Here is a 20418-nt window from a genome sequence, read left to right as displayed (position 1 = left end):
ATTTGTATATATAGTTTAAATGTTTATATGTGTTGAACACTTTCTGTTATGTTGATAAGACATCCTCATTTTGCTATGAATAATATACTTTTTCTTTTGCCGTTGTGTTGTTGGTTTCCATTGTGGAGAGTTGCTGTACATGTCAAGGGCACAGATGTATTTGTTTTTTAATTTAATTTGTTTTTACTTATTCACTTTACATCCAGCTCACTGCCCTATTCCAGTCACCCACTCCCACAATTCTTCCCCCCATCACCCCTCACCTTTTCCTCTGAGCAGGTAGGGGCCCCCTGGGTATCTCCCCCCCATCCTGGCACTTCAGTTCTCTACAAGGCTAGGCGCTTCCTCTCCCACTGAGACAAGACAAGGCAGCCCAGCTAGAAGAACATATCCCCACATGCAGGCAACAGCTTTTAGGATAGCAACTGTTCTAGTTGTTTGGGACCTACATGGAAACCAAGCTGCACATCTGCTACACATGTGCAGGGAGCACTAGGTCCCGCCATGTATATCCTTTGGTTGGTGGTTCAATCTCTGGGAGCCCGCAGGGGTCCAGGTTAGTTGACTCTGTTGGTCTTCCTATAGAGTTCTTATCCCCTTAGAAAGGGTCTGCAATCCTTCCTCCTATTCTTCCATAAGAGTCTCAATATCCACTGTTTGGCTGTTTGGGTGTCTGTATCTGTCTGAGTCAGCTGCTGGGTGGAGCCTCCCAGAAGACAGCCATGACTCTGTCTGTGAGCATAACAGTATCATTAACAGTGTCAGGGATTGGTGCTTGCCCATGGGATGGCTCTCAAGTTGGGCCAGTTATTAGTTGTCTGTTCCCTCCATCTCTGTTCCATCCCCCCGAAGGCAGTGGACTCTTAGTTGCATAGAAAACAGAGACTTTTCTCAGCATATCATTACCTTTTGGTTTTGTTTCTGATATTCTCCTCTCATCATAAATTTTTAAATTTTTTGGAAATCAACTATATCACCTATCTTTGATTATTTCTGTATTTAGTGACTTACATTAGAATTTAATCTTAAGATTAAAGCTTTTCTGGTGTTTTCCTATTTTCCTCTAGAACTTATAACAATGTCTTTTTTATATTTGAAATTGTGTGTGTGTGTGTATGTGTGTGTGTGTGTGTGTGTGTGTGTATTTAATTGGAGTGACATAGATGTTTGACATTGTCACTAATAACCATCCAGTTGTTCCAAAGCTGTATTAAATGAGTCATCTTTCCTAGCTTAGCTTACCATAAACTAACTTCACATGGGTTTGAATTTACCAGTTTAGCATTCTGTGGGTTTCGCTGTTTTTATTACTTATTTAGAGTAAGGCCAGGTTGGCCTTAGACTTGTGGCAATCCACCTGCTTCAGCCTCCTTCTCAAATGTCGGGATTACAGATATGTGCAACTACTTCCAGCCAGTATTGTGTATTTTCTACTAAGAATCTACCTTTCTAATTGTGAGACTACCTTATTTACTGTAACTTTAGAACATATTTCCTAAGTGGTAAGGCTCCTCCTCCCTTAGGACTCTTTGCTACTCTTCATGGTAATCACAATTTCATTTTCCCATATAATATTTGGAATAATGTTCCAAAACTCACAACTGCTGGCAAATTTATTGGACTCATATTAAGTTTATATATTAATTTTGGTAGATTTGATATCTTTACAATGTTGAGTCATCCTTGCTAGGAAACTGTATGTCTTTTCATTCATGCACATATTGTTTTATGTCCTTTAATAAAGTTTTCTAGTTTTCTGCATATAGCTTCACAATATTTCTTGCTTAGGTTTATTTCTAGATATTTTATCTTTTTAATTGCCGTGCCAAGTATGATCTTACTCTCCATTATATTTTCTAATTGTTGTATGCATAAGAAAGTTAATTTCTATATATTCATCTTATATCCAGATACCTTATTGAATTTTCTTACTGTTGGTATACATTTTCACTTATCATGAATTTTTAGATAAAAATATCATCATCATGGCAAATCACATCTATAGCATTTTTCAAACAATATTAAGCACTAATTGGGAAAGTGCACAGGTTCCCTTGTTCCCAGCTTTTATAGGAATGTCTCTACTGTTTTGCTGTGGTGCTAGGGGCATAGCTCCATGGTAAAGCATTAGCCTTACATGCGTGAATCCCTGGATATAAACAATGTGATGCTTTTATAGGACTAGCTACGTTTCCCTGCTAGTAGCTTTTTAAGTCTACAAAAGGCCTGAGGATTGCAATGAAATTTAGATATTAGGGAAGCTATCTTATAACATCTATCTTTTGATTTATTAGTATTATGAGCTATATGAATGATTTATTTTACGTATGAGTACACTGCCTTCATGTATATCAGGTCCCATCACAGATGGTTGTGGGCCACCATGTGGTTGCTGGGATTTGAACTCAGGACGTCTGGAAGAGCAGTCAGTGCTCTAACTGCTGAGCCATATCTCCAGCCCCTGAGCAAGATTTGAATTTCTAAGGTGAACACACATGTTTATGATGTACTTTTAACATCGTTCTGGATTCTCTTCACTAATACTTTAAGTTTTGTATATATATTCTTAGAAAAGACTGGTAAAAATTAACTGGAGTCTTCAAAAGAAAGCGTTAGAAAAGTTTCTGTAGAGCTTTCTCTTATTTTAGTTTAACTATTATGGTCTGTGGTCAGTTGCAACAGTCTTAACTTTGTTTCTGACCCTATTTGTTGACCTTTACAGTTTGCTTATGATGTTTGATTCTATGCATTCAAAAGATTCAGGGCTTCTGAGTGTGAAAAGATAACTCCTGTGATAATAGTTCTTATGTGGCTAACAAATGAGGATTTAAAGTTCGAAACTAGCCTGAACTATGTAACAAGACCCTGTCTCAAACATATGCATGCACATGCATACACATATATGCACGTACATGCAGGCACACATGCATACACACACATACATATATACAGTATGGCATGCATACATACACACGCCTGTGTGTGGGGGGGCACACTCTGACACCCATACTCAAAGAACAAGAAGAAAGAAAGGGAAAGATTTGGTGTAATTCGATCTTTATCATATATTCCAATCACTGGCATTAGGGTATTCTTTTCAAGGAAAAATGAATGCAAGGTAGAATCAGGGTAATTATTTTAAGAATAATAGAGAAGATCATCAGGAGTGGCCTCTCTGCCTGATATAGATTTGACATCTTTTTGTTGTCCACCCACTACTTTTTATTTTATTTGTTAAGGGATATGTGAGGTAGGACAGTTTGGGCAGGTAAAGACGGAGGCCAAGACCCAGATGAGAGTAGTGGAGCTCTGTGGGTAGGAATTTCTGATCCATGTGGGAACTAGGGATGAGGGCAGTGATGTGCTCTTTCCCTTGTATCTGTACTTGGTTAGCATTATCTACACGGTTATTTTTAAAGGAATAGTCTCAGCCGTCATCACAACTGCTGAATGCATAGTCTGTCTGCTGGTCTAATTGAATCCTTGGAATGGCCTGGCAGCAGGACTCAGCATGATGTTGATTGCTCACAGGCCACCATAGGAAATCAGACCCTAAGTTTAAAGGGCTTAACCCTTTATAATCAGCTAAAGAGGTGCCACTTAATTTTGATAAGCCTTACCATGTAGAAGTTTGAAATTTGATAAACGGAGATTTTTCTTTTATAACTTAAAAAGTATTATTTCTCCTAATGAGAGATAATAGTTTAAATTTCAATTTTATTATTTGTATAAATATAAATAGAATATTAAATATATGGACATATATAGCACCAGTCAAAAGTTGTCTCAAAAGATTTATTGAACAATCTTTATCTCCTTGTTTTAGAAGGTTTTTTATAGGATTTTTTATAGTCTACCTTATTTCTTGTTTTCTTTTCTTTTTCTTTCTGAGACAGGGTCTCTCTGAGACAGGTCTGACTGTCTTATAATTCACTATGCAAACCAGGCTAGCCATGAACTCATAGAGACCCGCCTGTCTCCTGAATACTGGGTTTAAAGGCATGCGCTACCATGCCTGGCTAGTCTATCTTGTTTCTAAATTCACTGTTTTGTTCTATTACTCAACAATATACTTTTTACTTGTAGCAGTTTCATAAGATGTGTGTGTGTGTGTGTGTGTGTGTAATTTAAAAATATTTTCAAATTTAAATATTTTGATCATATTCTTCCCCTTCCCCAAGTCCTTCCAGATCCTCTCACACTCAATACCCACCTAACTTTTAAATTCTTTTTCGAAAAATAACCAAAATCCCAATACAAAAACAAAACCCCACAAACCAAGGAAACAAAATAAAACTATCCTCCCAATCCAGACTGAACCCAAATACAGGTGAGAGTCAGTTTTTGGAAAAGCCTCGAATTGAACGATTCTTTTTGACATTTCAGAAGGAATTTTTTTTACCAAAAGTGGCAGATACCTGTGAATAGCTTATTTCATATTTTTATTACATATGTAAGCACAGGGAAGCTATGTGCAGTTCATTTATAACATACCTTGTATCACATTGGCAGTAAGGCAATGGAAGGGAGGGGTGACACAACACAAAGCAGTCATGGACTTTAGATAGTCAAAGTATTAAAATGTGTGGATTCTGGGTAGTAAGTGGGAATATAGATATTCATTACGGAAATCACTATTTCTAAACACTAGAAACTTTTCATTAAAGAATAGAGAAAATCAGCAAATGAAGTAGAACAAGTAGGATTGAAAGCCCTAGACTATTGCATATCAGGTCTGAGTGTTTGAAACAGACCGAGGTACCAGCTGTATATTTAGATTTTGTAGCTGAATAGTTCCATTTCCAATCGTAGCTCTACCGTGTAACCTTTATAACCCTGGACAGTTTACTTATCCTGACTATGTCTTGGTTTCTCAAGTGATAAATCCAAACTGTAAGAACTACTTCCTAGGTTTATTGTAAGGAGAAAATAAATTGGACCATGGAGAGCACTGAATGTAAACACTTAGAGCAGTGGTTCTCAACCTGTGGGTCACAACCCTTTTGGGGTCACATATCAGATACTTACATTATGATTCATAACAGTAGGAAAAGTACAGCTATGGAGTAGCAATGGAAATAATTTTATGGTTTGGTGGGTTATCACAACATAAGGAACTGTATAAGGAAGGTTGAGAACCACTGCTCTAGTGTTTAGTACTCAGTTTATGCACAACAAAATGTTCGCTGTCATTGTTATTATATTCTTATTACTATGGCCATTACTTTTACTACACATATTAGGATTTTGTGGCCATCTTAACATTTCAGAAATTATGCCATCCAAAATATGGGGCCCATCCATCGCATGCTTGCCTTGGTCAATGTTTATCTGCTCTTTTGCAGGGAAATGGCTCATTCTAAGGCCAACTTGTCATTGTCTGCTCCCTTCCGGCCTCACATTGAGAACTCAGCACTGGACTTGTCAAACTACCGAGCAGTCTCTTCGCTTGACCTCCTTGGAGACTTCAAACATGCCTCGAACACTCCAGAGGAATCTTCAGTTTATGAGGATGAGAGCTCCGTTGCCTCCATGCCCCGCCCACTGCGGAGCCGAGCCTTCTCTGAGAGTCACATCAGTTTAGAGCCACAAAACACCCGGGCCTGGGGGAAACAGCAAAGGGAATCATTTAGTAAAGGCAGTGAGACTCAGCCAGATACTCTTGGGGCCCGAAAGAAGGCCTTTCCTCCCCCTCGCCCTCCTCCTCCCAATTGGGAAAAATATAGGCTCTTTCGTGCAGCGCAGCAGCAGCAGCAGCAGCAGCAGCAGCAGCAGCAGCAGCAGCAGCAGCAGCAGCAATGTGAAAAGGAAGAAGAGGAGGAGAAGGAGCAAGAGGAGAAGGGAGAGAAAGAAGAGGACCTACCGCCCCAGTATTTTAGTTCAGAAACCACTGGATCATGTGCCCCTATTACAGAGGAGCAGCCACAGTCCCTGAAGATGGGCCACCAGGAAGCCTCAAGGCAGAGTTCACAGAGCCTCCAAGAGCAAGAGGCCTATGCTGTGCATCCCAGCAATTTTGTGCCTGCAGTAAGGAGCTACCCTGTAACCCAGCCCGAGAAAGCTCAACCTCCTTGCTATTACGGCGCTCATGGACTGTGGAGGACAACTGAGCAAGAAGCTACTGTGACCCCAAAGTAAGTGTTTGGGAAAGATATTGGGGTCCCAGACCAGGCAGCCAGCAGCATGAATTGAATTTGTCCTCTCCCACTTGCCAGCTCTCTGACACTGATCCTTAGTCATGAATACATGAGTAGTACATAGTAGCTGTTCAGGAAGTGGAAGTTCAGGGTTTTATCCCTATCATTAAGAAAATATGGTGTTGCTTCTCAGTGTATCTTTAATATATCTATGTATCAATATATCAATAATATATAAACCGTTCTTTGCCTGTCCTAGGCCTTCCCTGAACCGTGTGCTCTAGCAGTAGCCTGGGCCTCTGAATTCTTCCCCCAACACCAGTAGAAAGATGTTGCCAGGGCTAGACACTTACACAGTGATAACAGCTCAGTGCAGTCTTTGTCTTTTTCACGTCCTGCTTAGCATTTGCTTTGCATTTGCTCTGTCAGACCGTAAGCAATAGCTGACAGGGTAAGCTATGAGATCCAAATGGGATTGCGGACTGCCACATGACTCCTACATGATTACTGGTCTGGATAATCATGCTGTGTATCTGTCCTCTCTGCTCCCAAACAGAAACACCATGATCGCCATTGCTCAGTGCCGGGGCTCTTAGCTCTCCGCCTGGCCTCTTTCAGAGCCCCACTGGGGATGAGCAGACAGGTGTCCCCTAATTGCTTGCTTTAAATCTTTTTATAGCAGGATCTTGCCTGGGAGGAGCTGCTATTAGAAGTACCTTGTTTATGTGACTTTTATGGACAGGCTAATCTTGTTACTTGGTTATCTGGAGCTGATTGAGCAGTTCTCTGAGGTGCCATAAAGAAAGCATTTATAAATCCCAGCTCCTGTGCTCAGGGAGAAGCCCTTAGCAGACCACATGTGGCTGCTTCTCAAGCTGCCTTATTGCAACTGGAAAATACGGTGCAGAAACTGTGCTGTGGTTGTTATGTAGCACAGCTGAGAGATTGAAAGGTTACCTGGCAGATAGTAGGCATTGAACTAATATTTCAAAAGACAAAATAGATAATCAAATAAGTTTTCAATTAAGCATTTTCTATGTGCCAGACACTGCCTAGTGTTTAATGTACATGATTTAAGTTATTCTTCCCAACATCCCTGTTGGCCATTAATACCTCCATTTGACAAATGAGGCAGCTGAAGTTGAGCAAAATAAGGGACTAATTAATTCAGCATTATGCAGCAAAGACTCAAATCCAGATCTGTCTGCCTCTAAATCTAAGCTGCTACGGCTGCCATAACCGCCTCCTCCTCATCCTCATTGTCATCCTCCTCATCCTCGTCCTCATCCTCCTCCTCCTCCTCCTCCTCCTCCTCCAACCTCTCTCAGAAGGATCTTAGTCTTCTCGTTGCCTGGGACTTTAGGTTATCTTCTCTCTCCTAGGGTAATACGTGCCAGAAGTAGCAGTTCCAGGCTGTGGATTTTTCTCCTTTATGAACTTTTCTTGTCTTGACCCAGGCTACTGAGAAAGAAATCACTATTACTAGGTATCTTATAACCCAGTCCAGAGGTTATTTATGACAAATTATAAAATGCAGGGGAATACATTCGGTTGTACACAGCCTTGGCTTCCAGCTGCCAGAATCAATTCTAGATGTTTCTTCCAATGATAAAGATTTAAAGAAGAGCATCGTTTCCATCACAGCTGATGTTTCTTCACCTGTTTACCACATGCTGAGCATGATTTTAAGTATTTTCATGGACAGATCATTCCTCACATTCCTCTTTCTTCGGGTTTACAGTGTACAGATGCACCATGAACACAGTAGAAAGGACACTTTAAGGTCGGGAAGTGTTAGCCTTTTCCTAGGCTAGCAAGAGGCTGTACGTCAACCTTTTGTGGTGCTGGGAAGCAGCAGTGGCCGTCACTGTAATCATCAAAGCAACCACTGACATCCGATAGTGAGTTGTGCCGCTAAGTTGTGAGGTTAGAAGGTCAGGTGTAGGTATAAGTATCTTAAATTTAGAATGTGTTTATACTGAAGCATTGATTTGGTCTCCCCAAACAGACCTAAGAAAGAGTTATAACTACTGTCCTCTTCCTTTCAGAGGAAAAAGGAAAAGGGAGGGGATGTAACTTTGTCACAGGCTCACAGCTAACCAGAAGCCAGGCAGTCTAGCTCATTGCCTACAGCATTGGTTTGCTATTTCAGTTCTGGGAAAAGATTTTTTTTTTAGATCCTAGGAAGGTATAAGATGGTGTTGGAGCCAATAGAAGGGTAAGGTTTTCGGTCTGAAATGCAAATAAAGACAGCCAAGTTTTAGCCATGTTAAACCATAGTATCTCTACCACACATTTCCTTCTTAGGTTCAGACTTGGTAGGAAGACATATGGAAGGAAGTCATGGAAGTGATCAAATGTTGCTCCAGTCGAATGACTAGTGCCACTCTAGATCTAGTTGGCTTTGTGGAGTCTAAGCACGTCTGTCATTGCTCAGTGGAATGTTCTGAGCTTTTATGCAATGTTGACTTTCAAATTCAGATTAGGTTCTTATCGATTTCTCGTAATCCCTTCTCTGTTCATGAAAGTAATGAGAAAAAGAACCCTAGAGCACAGTGCTTAACGTGAGCTACTGTAATGGGTGCAGGGCCATCGCTGCTGAGAAGCCGACTTTCCATGGGGCATGTGAATGTTGGTCTTTACAGTTTCTGACTCAGAGCATTGGCATGTACCGTAAGTCCTTATAAACAGGAGTTCTCAAAGTTCATTTATTTGTATTACCTTTACAATCTTCTCTTCTCTGATATCAAAGACGCAGTTCAGCTAGAGAGGTCCTTACAAATAGAGCTTTCTAGAGTGCCAAGGTGTTCACTTGTCACTATCACAGAGTGTAAAAGATAAAGGCACAGAGGTGGAGTCGGGTTGCCATTGGTGTACAGTTCACTGTCTACTGACCTGGGGAATATAATTTTACCTCTTGGTTCTCCATGATACTGCTACGTAAAGTGGTTATGGTGATGAATCAGTTGCATGTGTCCATATATACACGTGTATGCTGTGTACATGGGCGTTGCATGTCTTGAGACAGTTTCTAGAGTATAATAAGCACCGTGTATATATTAGTACTATAGTTCTAATCTTGCAAGCCCATGTGTAAAATAAATAGCTCCAGAGTGAGGAATATTGGCATGCCCGGGTTGCCTTTGTGTGATGAATTAAGAGACAGCATAGCATGAATCGGTAAATAGCTTTGGAAGCTTTTTAGCCATTATATTTGACCTTTATCTAAGAGCTACAAATAGCTACAGAAATGACTAATGACTTTCTCCTCTGTTCCCTTTCGAACAGCCAGAGGTTAGAAGGGGCTGGTGACACAGACAGGTGGATAGTAGGAATAGGCTGCCCAGCAAAGGGATCACAGACAGACAGACAGACAGACAGACGCACACACAGACCCAAGTGGAGTGGACGTTGCCCTTGCACAGACCATAGGCAGAGTTATTCTCCCTTTTAATCACTGAAACCTGACATTTTCCTTTACTTCCACCAGACCAGAAGCCTTAATGGCAGAAGAGGCCAAATCCAAGCCAGGGTAGGGACAGAACTACTTTTTTTTCTCAGGAGGAGAAATTCTCTTTCATTGCCTGGGGTTCTGAGAAACAAAATTTTACACACCCCCAGGCTTTGGTAACCCCAAGATAACAAGGTCTGCTGCTACACTTGTCGAGCCCCTGGGTGTCACTGGCTTCATCTTCCCCATGTCATTCTGAACCCATGCAGGAGGCTGGGGCTAGCGAGAATATGCCACAAGTGGAAGGGTGCTGTCCCTTTTCCAGCCGAAGGGTTGTCATAGAGGAAGCAGTATCAGAAGAGCTCATGTGATGGATGGGCTGTGACAAGTCCTTGGCAGGGATGATGATCCCAGCATTCTGAGTGGTGACCATAGCTAAGGTCACAGGCATTGCTGTGGGACCTCTACAGCAAAGGGGATTTTTCAAGCAGGAGTGGCATCAGGATCAAAGAAAAGAGTGTGAGGCAAGTCACAGGGTACCTTTATGAACAAGCAGATCAGATAGAGCTGGACTGAGCGGGCTCTGTACTTAGTTAGAGGAGAGGTCATCAAGCTTAGAGGAACACATTTCTCTGCTGCCCCTTGCTAAAGGTCATGAATCATTAAGGTGACTCATTTGTCATCAGAAGTCTACAATTTTGAGGTCTTGTAAGTTCTTCCATATTTTAATGGGGTGTTAATGACTGAGGCAAATGATAAAGAAGCCCTATGAACTACTAAGTTCAGGGACATCGAAGGAAATGGCAATAGACTTCTTCATTCTTAAAGTTTACCTTCACTTGCCTTTTAGATCATCTTCATGTTACCTGTTTATGTTTGAATGTTGCTTTCTGTTCCGTTGTATTATACCAGCTATGGGAAGTGCTGTCAAATATTACAGGTAGTGAAAACTAAGAAAAGAGAAGCCTCAGTGATCTCTCGACATACGTACTCAAATGGTCACCTTTTCTTTCTACAGACAAGAGTTTCAGCACTTCTCACCTCCTACAGGGGCCTCAGGAATCCCTACCTCTTACTCAGCTTATTATAATATCTCTGTGGCCAAGGCAGAACTGCTGAACAAGTTAAAACAGCAGCCTGAGATGGCTGAGGCAGGCCTGGGAGAGGAGGGAGTTGACTATGAACTGGCTCAAAAAAAGGTAAGGTATATCCCAGAGATTTTTTTTTATGAATCCTTGGACCATTCTTGACTCTCTTCTTTCCTTAACTCTTTACAAATAAGCAATGATGTATTTTTTTATTTTTATTTTTTTATTAACTTGAGTATTTCTTATGTACATTTCGAGTGTTATTCCCTTTCCCGGTTTCTGGGCAAACATCCCCCTAATCCCTCCCCTTCCTTATGGGTGTTCCCCTCCCAACCCTCCCCCCATTGCCGCCCTTCCCCCAACAGTCTAGTTCACTGGGGGTCCCAGAGATTTTTAGCATTCAGTTAAGTATATGAAGGACAACTAGCCCTCCACACCCTTTAGCATGTCTTTCATCCCTGTGTCTCAGTAGGGAAACCAAGCAGTCTCTCCTCAGTCTGTTCTCTAATGAGTAATACAGTATTAGCAGTAATTATTCTCGCTAATCCTTAGGGCTATCACAATGTAGGGGTGTGTGTGTGTGTGTGTGTGTGTGTGTGTGCGTCTGTGTGTATATCTGTGTGTGTGTCTATGTGTCCATGTGTGTGTGTGTGTCTGTGTGTGTGTGTCTGTGTCTGTGGGTGTGGCTGTGTGTGTATTTTACTGGGAATTAAACCCAGGACCTTATGGTGCTTTGCTGTTGATCTAAGTGCTAAAACCTGAAAGATTCTCTCATTAGCATTATTGGGAGTATTTGGGATCAAATCTAGGGCCTAGCATGTGTTAGAAAAGCACTTTATGCTGAGCTGCACCCCTAACCTCCCTCCCTCCCTCCCCGCTCCCTACTCCTGGTAGTGCTAGGGCTGAACGCAGAGCCCTTGGACCGGCCAGGCCAGTGTTGACCACTGCTTTGCGGCTCTAGCCCTGTGAAGTGTTACTGTTGCCCCCACATTTTTACCAGCTAAAGGAGATTACCTTTTCCAGGGGTCAGAGACTAAATTATAGGTCCTGGATTGAATTTCCACGGTGCCATACTGTCCCTTTGAATTAAGCAAGCTAACTCATTGCTTACAGTACATCAGAGCCCTGGCCAATGGCAGTGCCATTAATTTGTATTCTCTGTAAGTTTCTGTGAAAGAGAACAGACAGACTAAGGAGAAATTATAGGCTGGCAGACTATTATTTATTTGCAATGATGGTCAATTATCTCTTGAAAATACAAAATAGATAAATGGGGATGTTGTTGTTGTTGTTGTTGTTAACTCCAGCCTCCCTTTCTTCCTCTAAGTACCAGTAGCCTAGTTTTTTAATCAAGTTCCTGGAATCATTTTGCCCCCACCCCTTGCACTTACCTATTTTATTTCATAAGCAGATAGAGTTGTCATGGCAACCTCAAAGGCCCAATTTGCCATTTTGTGGACATGTGAACTCAATGTAAATTGTTCGTCTGCCCATATTTCCCTTTCAGGACATGGCTGGTAGGAAAACATAAGGCCATTTTCAAAAGCACTCTTTCCAGTTTCCCATCTGAAGCAAAATGTCAGGGAAATAATTAGACCATGGCAGTGTCAAATTTTATTGATCCAGATGTTCTTCCTTGGAGTCTATGTTTCTTGAACATGGCCAAGAGCTGGTCTGTGCTTATTCAAGGCCTGGCCTTTCCAGGGACAAACATAATGAAAGTCCAGCCAAGGGAAGAGAGATGACTGGAAATGGCAAAGAACAAAATAACAGAGAGTGATTTGTTAGGACTGCAGGTGGGGCAGGGCTATGTCTGTGTGTAAGGAAGAAAGGGGAGGAAGGTCATCAATTTGCCATGTTCCAGAAAACCAGATCAGCTCTGGCTAAGCCTGTGATGAGTCTGCAGCTGCATGCAGTCCACTTTCCCCAGCCCAAAGATGGAGAGCACAGGTACAGAGGAGCAGAGATTCCCTCAGTCCTCAGAGGTTGGTCTCCTGCGTAAATAAATGACAATCCACTTCCTTGACACTGACTGTTGAGTTTAAATGAGAACATCGAAGGTGACAACAATGTTGAGAATGTCTTGAAACCTAGTTACGGTTCCCACTCACATCCCTGAATTCCTGCCTATCAGCGGATCTGGTTCTTCGCCCCATACTTGCAAGCACAATCATGATTTCCTAACTTCTCCTGACAGTAGACTTTGATATCTCCTACTCTTGGTCACCATCATCATTTCCAAATGAACTATTAGAAAGGAACGCTCTAAATGTCGGCATTCTTAGAATGCCTAAACGGGAAAATATCTGATGACAATTCTTACCAACGTTGGGTCTTGGAAGGTCTCTAGTTCCTATTTCTTATAATCTTGGTTGCATTTTACAAATGTCACTTGGGTCCATGTTGGGTTCACCTAATGTCAAGAACTTTGGTGGTGACGTGGTGATCCCTGTCAAACAGAGAGAGAAGATAAACTGCTCAAGAAACTGGAATTACTTATCACTTGCTTAGGTTTCACTCCCAACCTGTATTTCCTTCCCCCTAAAGTCCTTCCTCCCTCCATCCCTCCTTCCCTCCCTCTTCCCCTTCCATTTGTAATCTGTTCCTTTAGCCAAGGTTCCAGTCTGCATGCCAGGTTGTAATTCCCTTGCCTCTGCCTTCCAAGGGCTAGGAATACGCGTGCTCTGTGAAGCCTATGTCAGGTTCTGTTGATCTTCACGTTCACCCTTTGTCTTCCATATAACTCTTTTAGATTCAGCTCATTGAAAGCATTAGTAGAAAACTTTCTGTCCTGCGGGAGGCCCAGCGTGGGCTACTGGATGACATCAATGCCAACGCTGCCCTTGGAGAGGAGGTGGAGGTCAACTTAAAAGCTGTCTGCAAGTCCAATGAGTTGGAAAAGTATCATTTGTTTATTGGAGACCTGGACAAAGTGGTCAACCTGTTGTTGTCACTCTCTGGACGACTGGCCCGGGTAGAGAACGCTCTCAACAGCATCGATGCTGAGTCCAACCAGGAGAAGGTACAGATGGGGTCCCTGGGGGATAAATGGAAGAAATAGCCTCTTCCACCTTTAAGGGGGACTGAAAACAAGCATCAAAAGTGTAAGCACTAGCTTTATAGGTGCTCTGAAGTTTTCCTCCTACATTTTAGCTGTGTGTGACTATAGGCAAGTAGCCTTACTCTGTCTCCCTTGCTTCATTTACAAAATGAAATAAGCATACGATCTGTTTCCCGTATTTTCTGTGAGGGCTGAGGTAATCCAAGTTAATTGCATAAAATAGGGTCCCAAACAGAGTGAATATGGAATTAGCGCTAGCTGCTAATGGGGGTGTGGTGATGGTAGTGATAAAAGTGGGGGTAGTAGCAGAAGCAGCAACAGTACCAACAACAGGAAAAGCAGCAGCAGTAGCAACAGCAGCAGCAAATTCGCTTCTGATCTCCTTACTGCAAAGAGGCCCTCTGGTACAGGTTATTTCATTCGATGATTATATTTGAATTAAACTCCGTTACCTTTCCCTATACAGGTGGCTTTGAGTCCACAGTAAGAGCTCCATCCACACGCATAGACACAAACACACACCACACGCATGTCCACTCATACAGAGACACCATAGAGAAAGCATCGCTGTGCTGTAATTTGTTCAGTAATGGAAGGGACTTAGATTGGCTTTGTCAGAGGCTTCCTCTGTGCCAAGCCAAGTGGTAGTCCGTGGTTTAAAGACAGCCTAAAAGATAGAAAGAGGGGGTTGGGGATTTAGCTCAGTGGTAGAGTGCTTGCCTAGCAAGCGCAAGGCCCTGGGTTCGGTCCCCAGCTCTGAAAAAAAGAAAAGGAAAAAAAAAAGATAGAAAGAGGTGATTACACACCCCTGTCCAAAACTGCTGTTGTGCTTTTCTTCCTCTGGCTATGGGAAAAGGGAGGTTTGTGCATGAATGTAAACTTCAGAGAAGGGAATCTAAGGCTGATTAATTACCAAAATGCGTAACTGCTCTGTGACTGCTTCCTTGGTGAAAGACTGCTGTGCAGATGCCTCGTGATCGGGATGGCATTTAATTGGTCCTCTGCTTCCCCAGTTGGTGCTGAGAGAGAAGAAGCAGCAGCTGACGAACCAGTTGGCAGATGCCAAAGAGCTGAAGGAGCATGTGGACCGCAGGGAGAAGCTGGTGTTCAGCATGGTCTCCCGCTACCTGCCGCAGGACCAGCTCCAAGATTACCAGCACTTTGTGAAGATGAAATCTGCTCTCATCATTGAGCAGAGAGAGCTGGAGGAGAAGATCAAACTTGGAGAAGAACAGCTTAAATGCCTCAAAGAGAGCCTGCACTTGGGGCCCAGCAATTTCTAATTACAGCAGAAGTGTGCCATTGCACCAGTGGAAAAGGGCTCTCAGTCTTTAGGAGCAGTTTGTTAGCCAAGTATATCGAAATTACTTAGCAGATGAGTCCAGCCATCTACCTTGGCCAGCCATCAAGGAGAGCCTGGGAAGGCCCCATGCTTCTCTCCTATGGAGCTGCAGCGAGGTATGGCTACACTGCCATGCTCTTTCTCAGTAAATGAGACTTAAAAAGTGCCTTCATCTCTGTACCAGAATACCAAAGACTTCACAAACTCAATGCTCTCCCTTGCCACACTACCCTCCTACCCTCTTGAGGTTCAAAGCTAAACTACCAGTGCAATTTTCCCTCTTCCCTAGGGATAGTGACCTAGCTAGCCATTGTCCACACAGATGTGCTTGACTTGAATACATTCACCTCACACCAGTTTCAGGGCCTCTGTCAAACCTGGCAGCAGGAGGCGCGGAAGGGGAGGCTATATATAAGGGGAGCAAGCATGGAGTCTACCTGTGTATTCTTCCTCCCCTCTAGTAATAGGCTTAAACCAAGTGGTTCCATGTCTACCCTCCCCAACACCTAGTTGTCAGCACTGTTACGGTGGCCTTCACCCTGTCTTCACATGATGGACCTGTCTCTTTGTATAGTATCCTGTCCTGATATCACTAGGAGTTTCGTGCCAGGGTTTCGCTCTCCAAGCCTCTAACATTTCTCTATGACAGTTGACTTTGCAACACAGCTTCATTACTGGGGAAGAGGGTTTTTATCGTATTTCAAATGGTCTTTGATTGTATTTATTATGTTTTCCTTTTTTTTTTCTTAACTAATGAGACAAGAAAAAACAAGTTAGGCAGAAGGAAAACGTAAACCCTAAGTCTACCCTGGCTAAGGAAGCGAGTGCCAAGGCCTTGAATTCTTCCTACCACGGCTTCTAATAGCTAATAAATCTCTCCCTTGAACTTATAGCCTCCCTGCCATAGCTTAGCTATGTGCTTCCTTAAGGGCTGGATGACTATTACCTTAACATTCCCAAGTAGAGTTCAATGGTTTTTAACTGCCCTTTGAAACCAGAGTGGTCTCCTATAACTGAAAGATACAGGATACATGAAGGAAAGAAAGCGAGTGTGGAAGGCATTCGCCTAACAACTGCTTTTCCAAACAGTGGCTAGCTCAAGGAACTAAAACCAGGAGAGTATTTTCAGGCAGGGCCAAGCCTCAGAGCAAATTATGATTCATCCAGGATCTAGACGTACACTATTCCTCCTGTCTTCGGGGCCTATGTAGTAAAGCATCCCCTGGGGCGGATGCCTGAAATCTGTGATAGTACCAAAGCCTGTAAATAGCGCAATTGTTAATGTCATCACTGAGGGCACTAAGAAGGGACTAAAGAAAGGCTGCCTGTATAGCATGGATACACTGGATAAATAGATGATTGATGATCCAAGTGGGATGGAGCAGAAGTTCATCACACTACACAGAGTGGCACATAATTTAAAACTGATCAGCCATTCAACTCTACAATGTTCCATTTAACGTCGTCAACCATGGTTGAGCATGAGAACTGAACCTCTGGCAAGTCAAACCACAGGTAAGAGGGATTGACGTGCAAAGCACTGAAGCTGTTGCTCTCGCCAAGACCTGACATTGGTAGCCAGCTTCTGTCCTGGAAAAGCGTTCAGGTGGGCAATTGCAAGAGGGGACTTATCACCAAGCCACCCTTCTATCTAGCTCAGTCTTCTGTTCCCTGCTAACTGGGGACATTCCTTGATGATATCGCCTAACAACCCCCCAGAAGCCCAAAACAAACCAAGCCCTGACATTACCACCTGCTACCACTGAGTTCCTCAGGGTCCGTGGACATTCCCTGTAGCTTCAGTGTTACTTCATTCAACCAAAGAATTTGCTAAGGAACTTCACGGCTGCTACAAATACCGGCCACCGTCTTCCATTCTCTGCACACTGTGTCTGACAGCTATGGGAGAATCTTGGCTGGCAGGGTATTCTGAAGGGGCGGGAACATTTTCTGTGAGCCATTCGGTATGCTTTTTAGTGCTGCCGCCTCTGCAATAAGCACTGTTTATCTATCAGTACTGCCATTCTCCCCTCAAGTGCAAGATCACAAATTATTCAATATAACCCTAAGAGTATACTGAGCGGTGAAGCTCAGTAGCTGCTATGCTGTGCTGTGCTATGCTGTGCTGTGCTATGCTGTGCTGTGGTACGCTATGCTATGCTGTGCTATGCTATGCTGTGCTATGGTGTGCCACACAGTACTGTACAGCGCTGTGCCGCGTTATGCTGTTCTGTGCTATTTTGTTCGGGATGGCTGTGAGTTTACCCAAAGGAAAATTGAGAGAGGTAAGGAACTGCTTTGACTAAAAGCCACATTTGCCTTACCTTTTTTATAATATAATGGACCCTAGGACAATCAATAAGGAAGTTAAAATGTCTTATATTAGGATAGTGGGAGTTATGTGGTCTGTCATTCCAAGATGCGTTTGCCTACAGTAGAACAAGGAGTGGTCACTTTACTGGATATCATGGCCATAGGTTGGGTATTTGTAGCCCTCGTTAGGTTTATTATACCTTAAGTATATGATACCAACATACTATTAACTGTGGTTTGTCTTTGTTTGTTTGTTCGTTTGTTTGTTTGTTTGTTGCTTTGGCATTGTTAGAGATGGAACCCAACACCTTATGTATACTGGGCAAGTGCTGGATCACTGAGCTACGGCCCCAGCCTTAATTCTCAGTTTTTATCACTTGTCTCACCTCAGAGTGGTTTGTACAGTTGCATTCAGAACACAGGGTGAGTTTCCAAAGCATTTGAAAGATAATTTCAGAACTATACTGGGTTCCAAAGCTCAGTAGACCGAACTAACACTGGTATGCCCTACGCCTGCTGTGGCCTTTCTACAGGGATGGGCATCGCTGTAAATTGCCAGTGCTACTTGCCATGGGTTATCTCTCTGGTCTTGGTTTCTAGGATCAGTCATCTTACAAGGCCTCTGAGAAGATAGCAGCATGAACTTAGGTTAAAAGATTGACCCGCCCCCTCAAAAGTTGCTGATTGGCCCCTCTTTCCCTCCAAATATTTTCATAAATCTCATTGGATAATAGGAAAGAAGAGTAGTGGATACAAAGGAATCGATGCAAGGTTGCTATCCTATGCCTATTCCTTTCCCAACCCCAGGACTGTAGATAATTGACTCCCCTCAAGTCCCACAATTGAAGACTCAGCTAAGAGAAAAGTAAATACCCAAGGGTATTTACCTAAGGGAATAGGATGGATGTACTGAAATTAAAGCCCTAAAAAGGGAGAGATTGGGTGCACAGGAAAGGAAAGAGAATAAAAAAATGAAAAACCTCTTTGAAGATTGGCTTCATATTTCTGTTTGCCATTTGACCTCATGTGCCAAGAAAGGTGCCTAAGGGGTACCAGAACCACACCGTCAACTCTAGGCTCCTTGGATATACTCCTTTTCTAGTAACAAGCCTCAGATGGAGGATGTCGAGTGTCCTTCTGGCTGTGTCTACCAGTGTGGAACGTGGTAACTCTCTCTCTTTGCCAGAGGAGCTATGTATGCCAGTAATAATTATGTGGCAGAATATTGTACTATTTGAAAATTAAATCCTTAGAAGGGGGTGGGGTGTGGGGCAGTGTATATAGATAAAGAATCAGTGTTTGCTGTATAATTTCGGGGAATTTTCTATCCAATGTAATGCTATTATTTTTCTGAATCTTAATGTTCCTGCATTGTGTCCTCCACCACTCCCACCATGGCTGGCATTGATGTGCCTGCCATGTTGTCATCAAGGGTCAGACTTCAATAAAAGGTGCTAAGGACAAAAGGACTTGTCTCTGATGTTTTGCTTGTGGCATTGAAATCCTCTAATCCTGGTGAAAACAGTAAAAGGGACCGTGGCTGCTTATCTGTAGTCTTCCTCACATAGCTGTATGACCAAAGTCTTATTCATATTCTTAAACTTATAGCCTGACACCTTAGGGATAGTTTTAATAATACTCCATTCATTGTCACCAGTAAAACAACAGGGTTTGCCATAGCCCTCTTAGTGGAATAGGTCTGAGAGCTCTATTCCTGCTGTCACTACTGAAGGATAAAAGTAATCAGCAGTCTTACCCAGCACTAATACGTTACAAATGTAACCCAGAAGACTTTTATTGTCTTGATTTTATGCTTATCCAGTCTTTCTTGCCTCATATTAATCACAGATGTCCAAATCAATTAATCAAGGTTTCCAGATGCGAGGTTGATATGTCTCTTAGCTTCTTTTTGCACTGTGATAACAACAGTATATCTGAGACTGTAATTTACAGTAAATAGTTCTAGAGGCTGAAAAGTCCAAGATCGAGGGTCTGGTGCCTGGTGAGAGATTTTTTTTTCCTGTGCCTCATGACAGAAGGAGCAAGAGGAGAGAAAACAAAAGGGATCAAAGTCAAAGCTTAAGGTCTTTCGTAATCGGTAGCAATATAGTCTTCAAGGTGGAGGCCTAGGCCTCAGTGTCTCCTATTAGTCTCCCATCGCAGTTACAGTAAGGATTAGGTTTTCAAAACCTACCTTTTGGAGAAAGATCTAGACTATAGCAATATACAAACTCAAAGGAGCAATCTGAAAAGGAAATAAAATAATCCATGACAAAGATAGGATAAATGATTGAGGTGATGGCTGTATCAATTACCTCATGTGATCTACACATTGATAATATATAGAAACATCATGTTGTACTCCAGAAATGGATACAATTATTGTGAGTAAATTTCAAAAACAAAATAAATGGGTTTAAAGGGGAAATAGATTGATTCACCATAGCATAGGAAAGCATAAAATACCTGGAAATATATTTACAAAAATGCAAGACTTTTCCATTAAAAATATAATGCGGATAAAAGAAGTTGGGGAAGCTCTAAACAGAAAAATACCCCATATTCATCATTTATGACATAATATCGCTAAGGTGATTATATACCTCAAACTGATTTGCAAATTCAACCTAATTTTATGGAAATTTGCTTCATTTGCTGAAATTTCAGTAGTATCCTAAAATTTATACAGAATTGCATGGGTCTCAGAATAGCCAAACTAGCTTTAAAGCAAACAAGGTACAGAACTTAGACTTCCAAATTTCAAAATGTATTAAAAGTAAACAGTACAGGAGATAGTTCTTTACAAGCACAGGGACATACATTTCAATACATTGAAATAAAGAGAATTAAGAAATAAACCTTCAAAATTATAGTAATTTTCAACAAGGGGGCCAGGTCCAAAAAGGAGCAGAGGACGTGGCTCAGTAGGCACTTGCAAGCATGAGGATCTTAGCTCAGCTCTCCACCATCACTGTAAAAGCAGGGTGTGAGAGGACACCCCTAAATCCCCTGTGCTGGGAGTCGAA

The 20418-nt window shown here is 42.3% G+C and overlaps 1 protein-coding gene across 3 annotated transcripts in view; it reads left to right on the top strand.

Moving 5' to 3' along the window:
- Positions 1-18858, top strand: part of Shroom4 (shroom family member 4) — a 211827-nt gene extending 192969 nt beyond the window's left edge. For 2 of the 3 annotated variants that reach the window (XM_087600084.1, XM_087600085.1), the window contains 4 exons: positions 5346-6134; positions 10607-10787; positions 13429-13698; positions 14751-18858. In XM_087600084.1, coding sequence (XP_087456210.1) covers positions 5346-6134; positions 10607-10787; positions 13429-13698; positions 14751-15020 — 1510 coding nt within the window. In that variant the 3' untranslated portion in view covers positions 15021-18858. 3 annotated transcript variants of the gene reach the window in all.
- Positions 18859-20418: the final 1560 nt, after the last annotated feature.

The sequence above is a fragment of the Rattus norvegicus genome, chromosome X (assembly GCF_021556685.1).
Source record: "Rattus norvegicus strain SHRSP/BbbUtx chromosome X, alternate assembly SHRSP_T2T, whole genome shotgun sequence".
In the NCBI taxonomy this organism is placed as follows: Eukaryota; Metazoa; Chordata; class Mammalia; order Rodentia; family Muridae; genus Rattus; species Rattus norvegicus.
The sequence above is the reverse complement of the archived record's forward strand: the minus strand, read 5'-3'. Positions and strand labels throughout refer to the sequence as shown.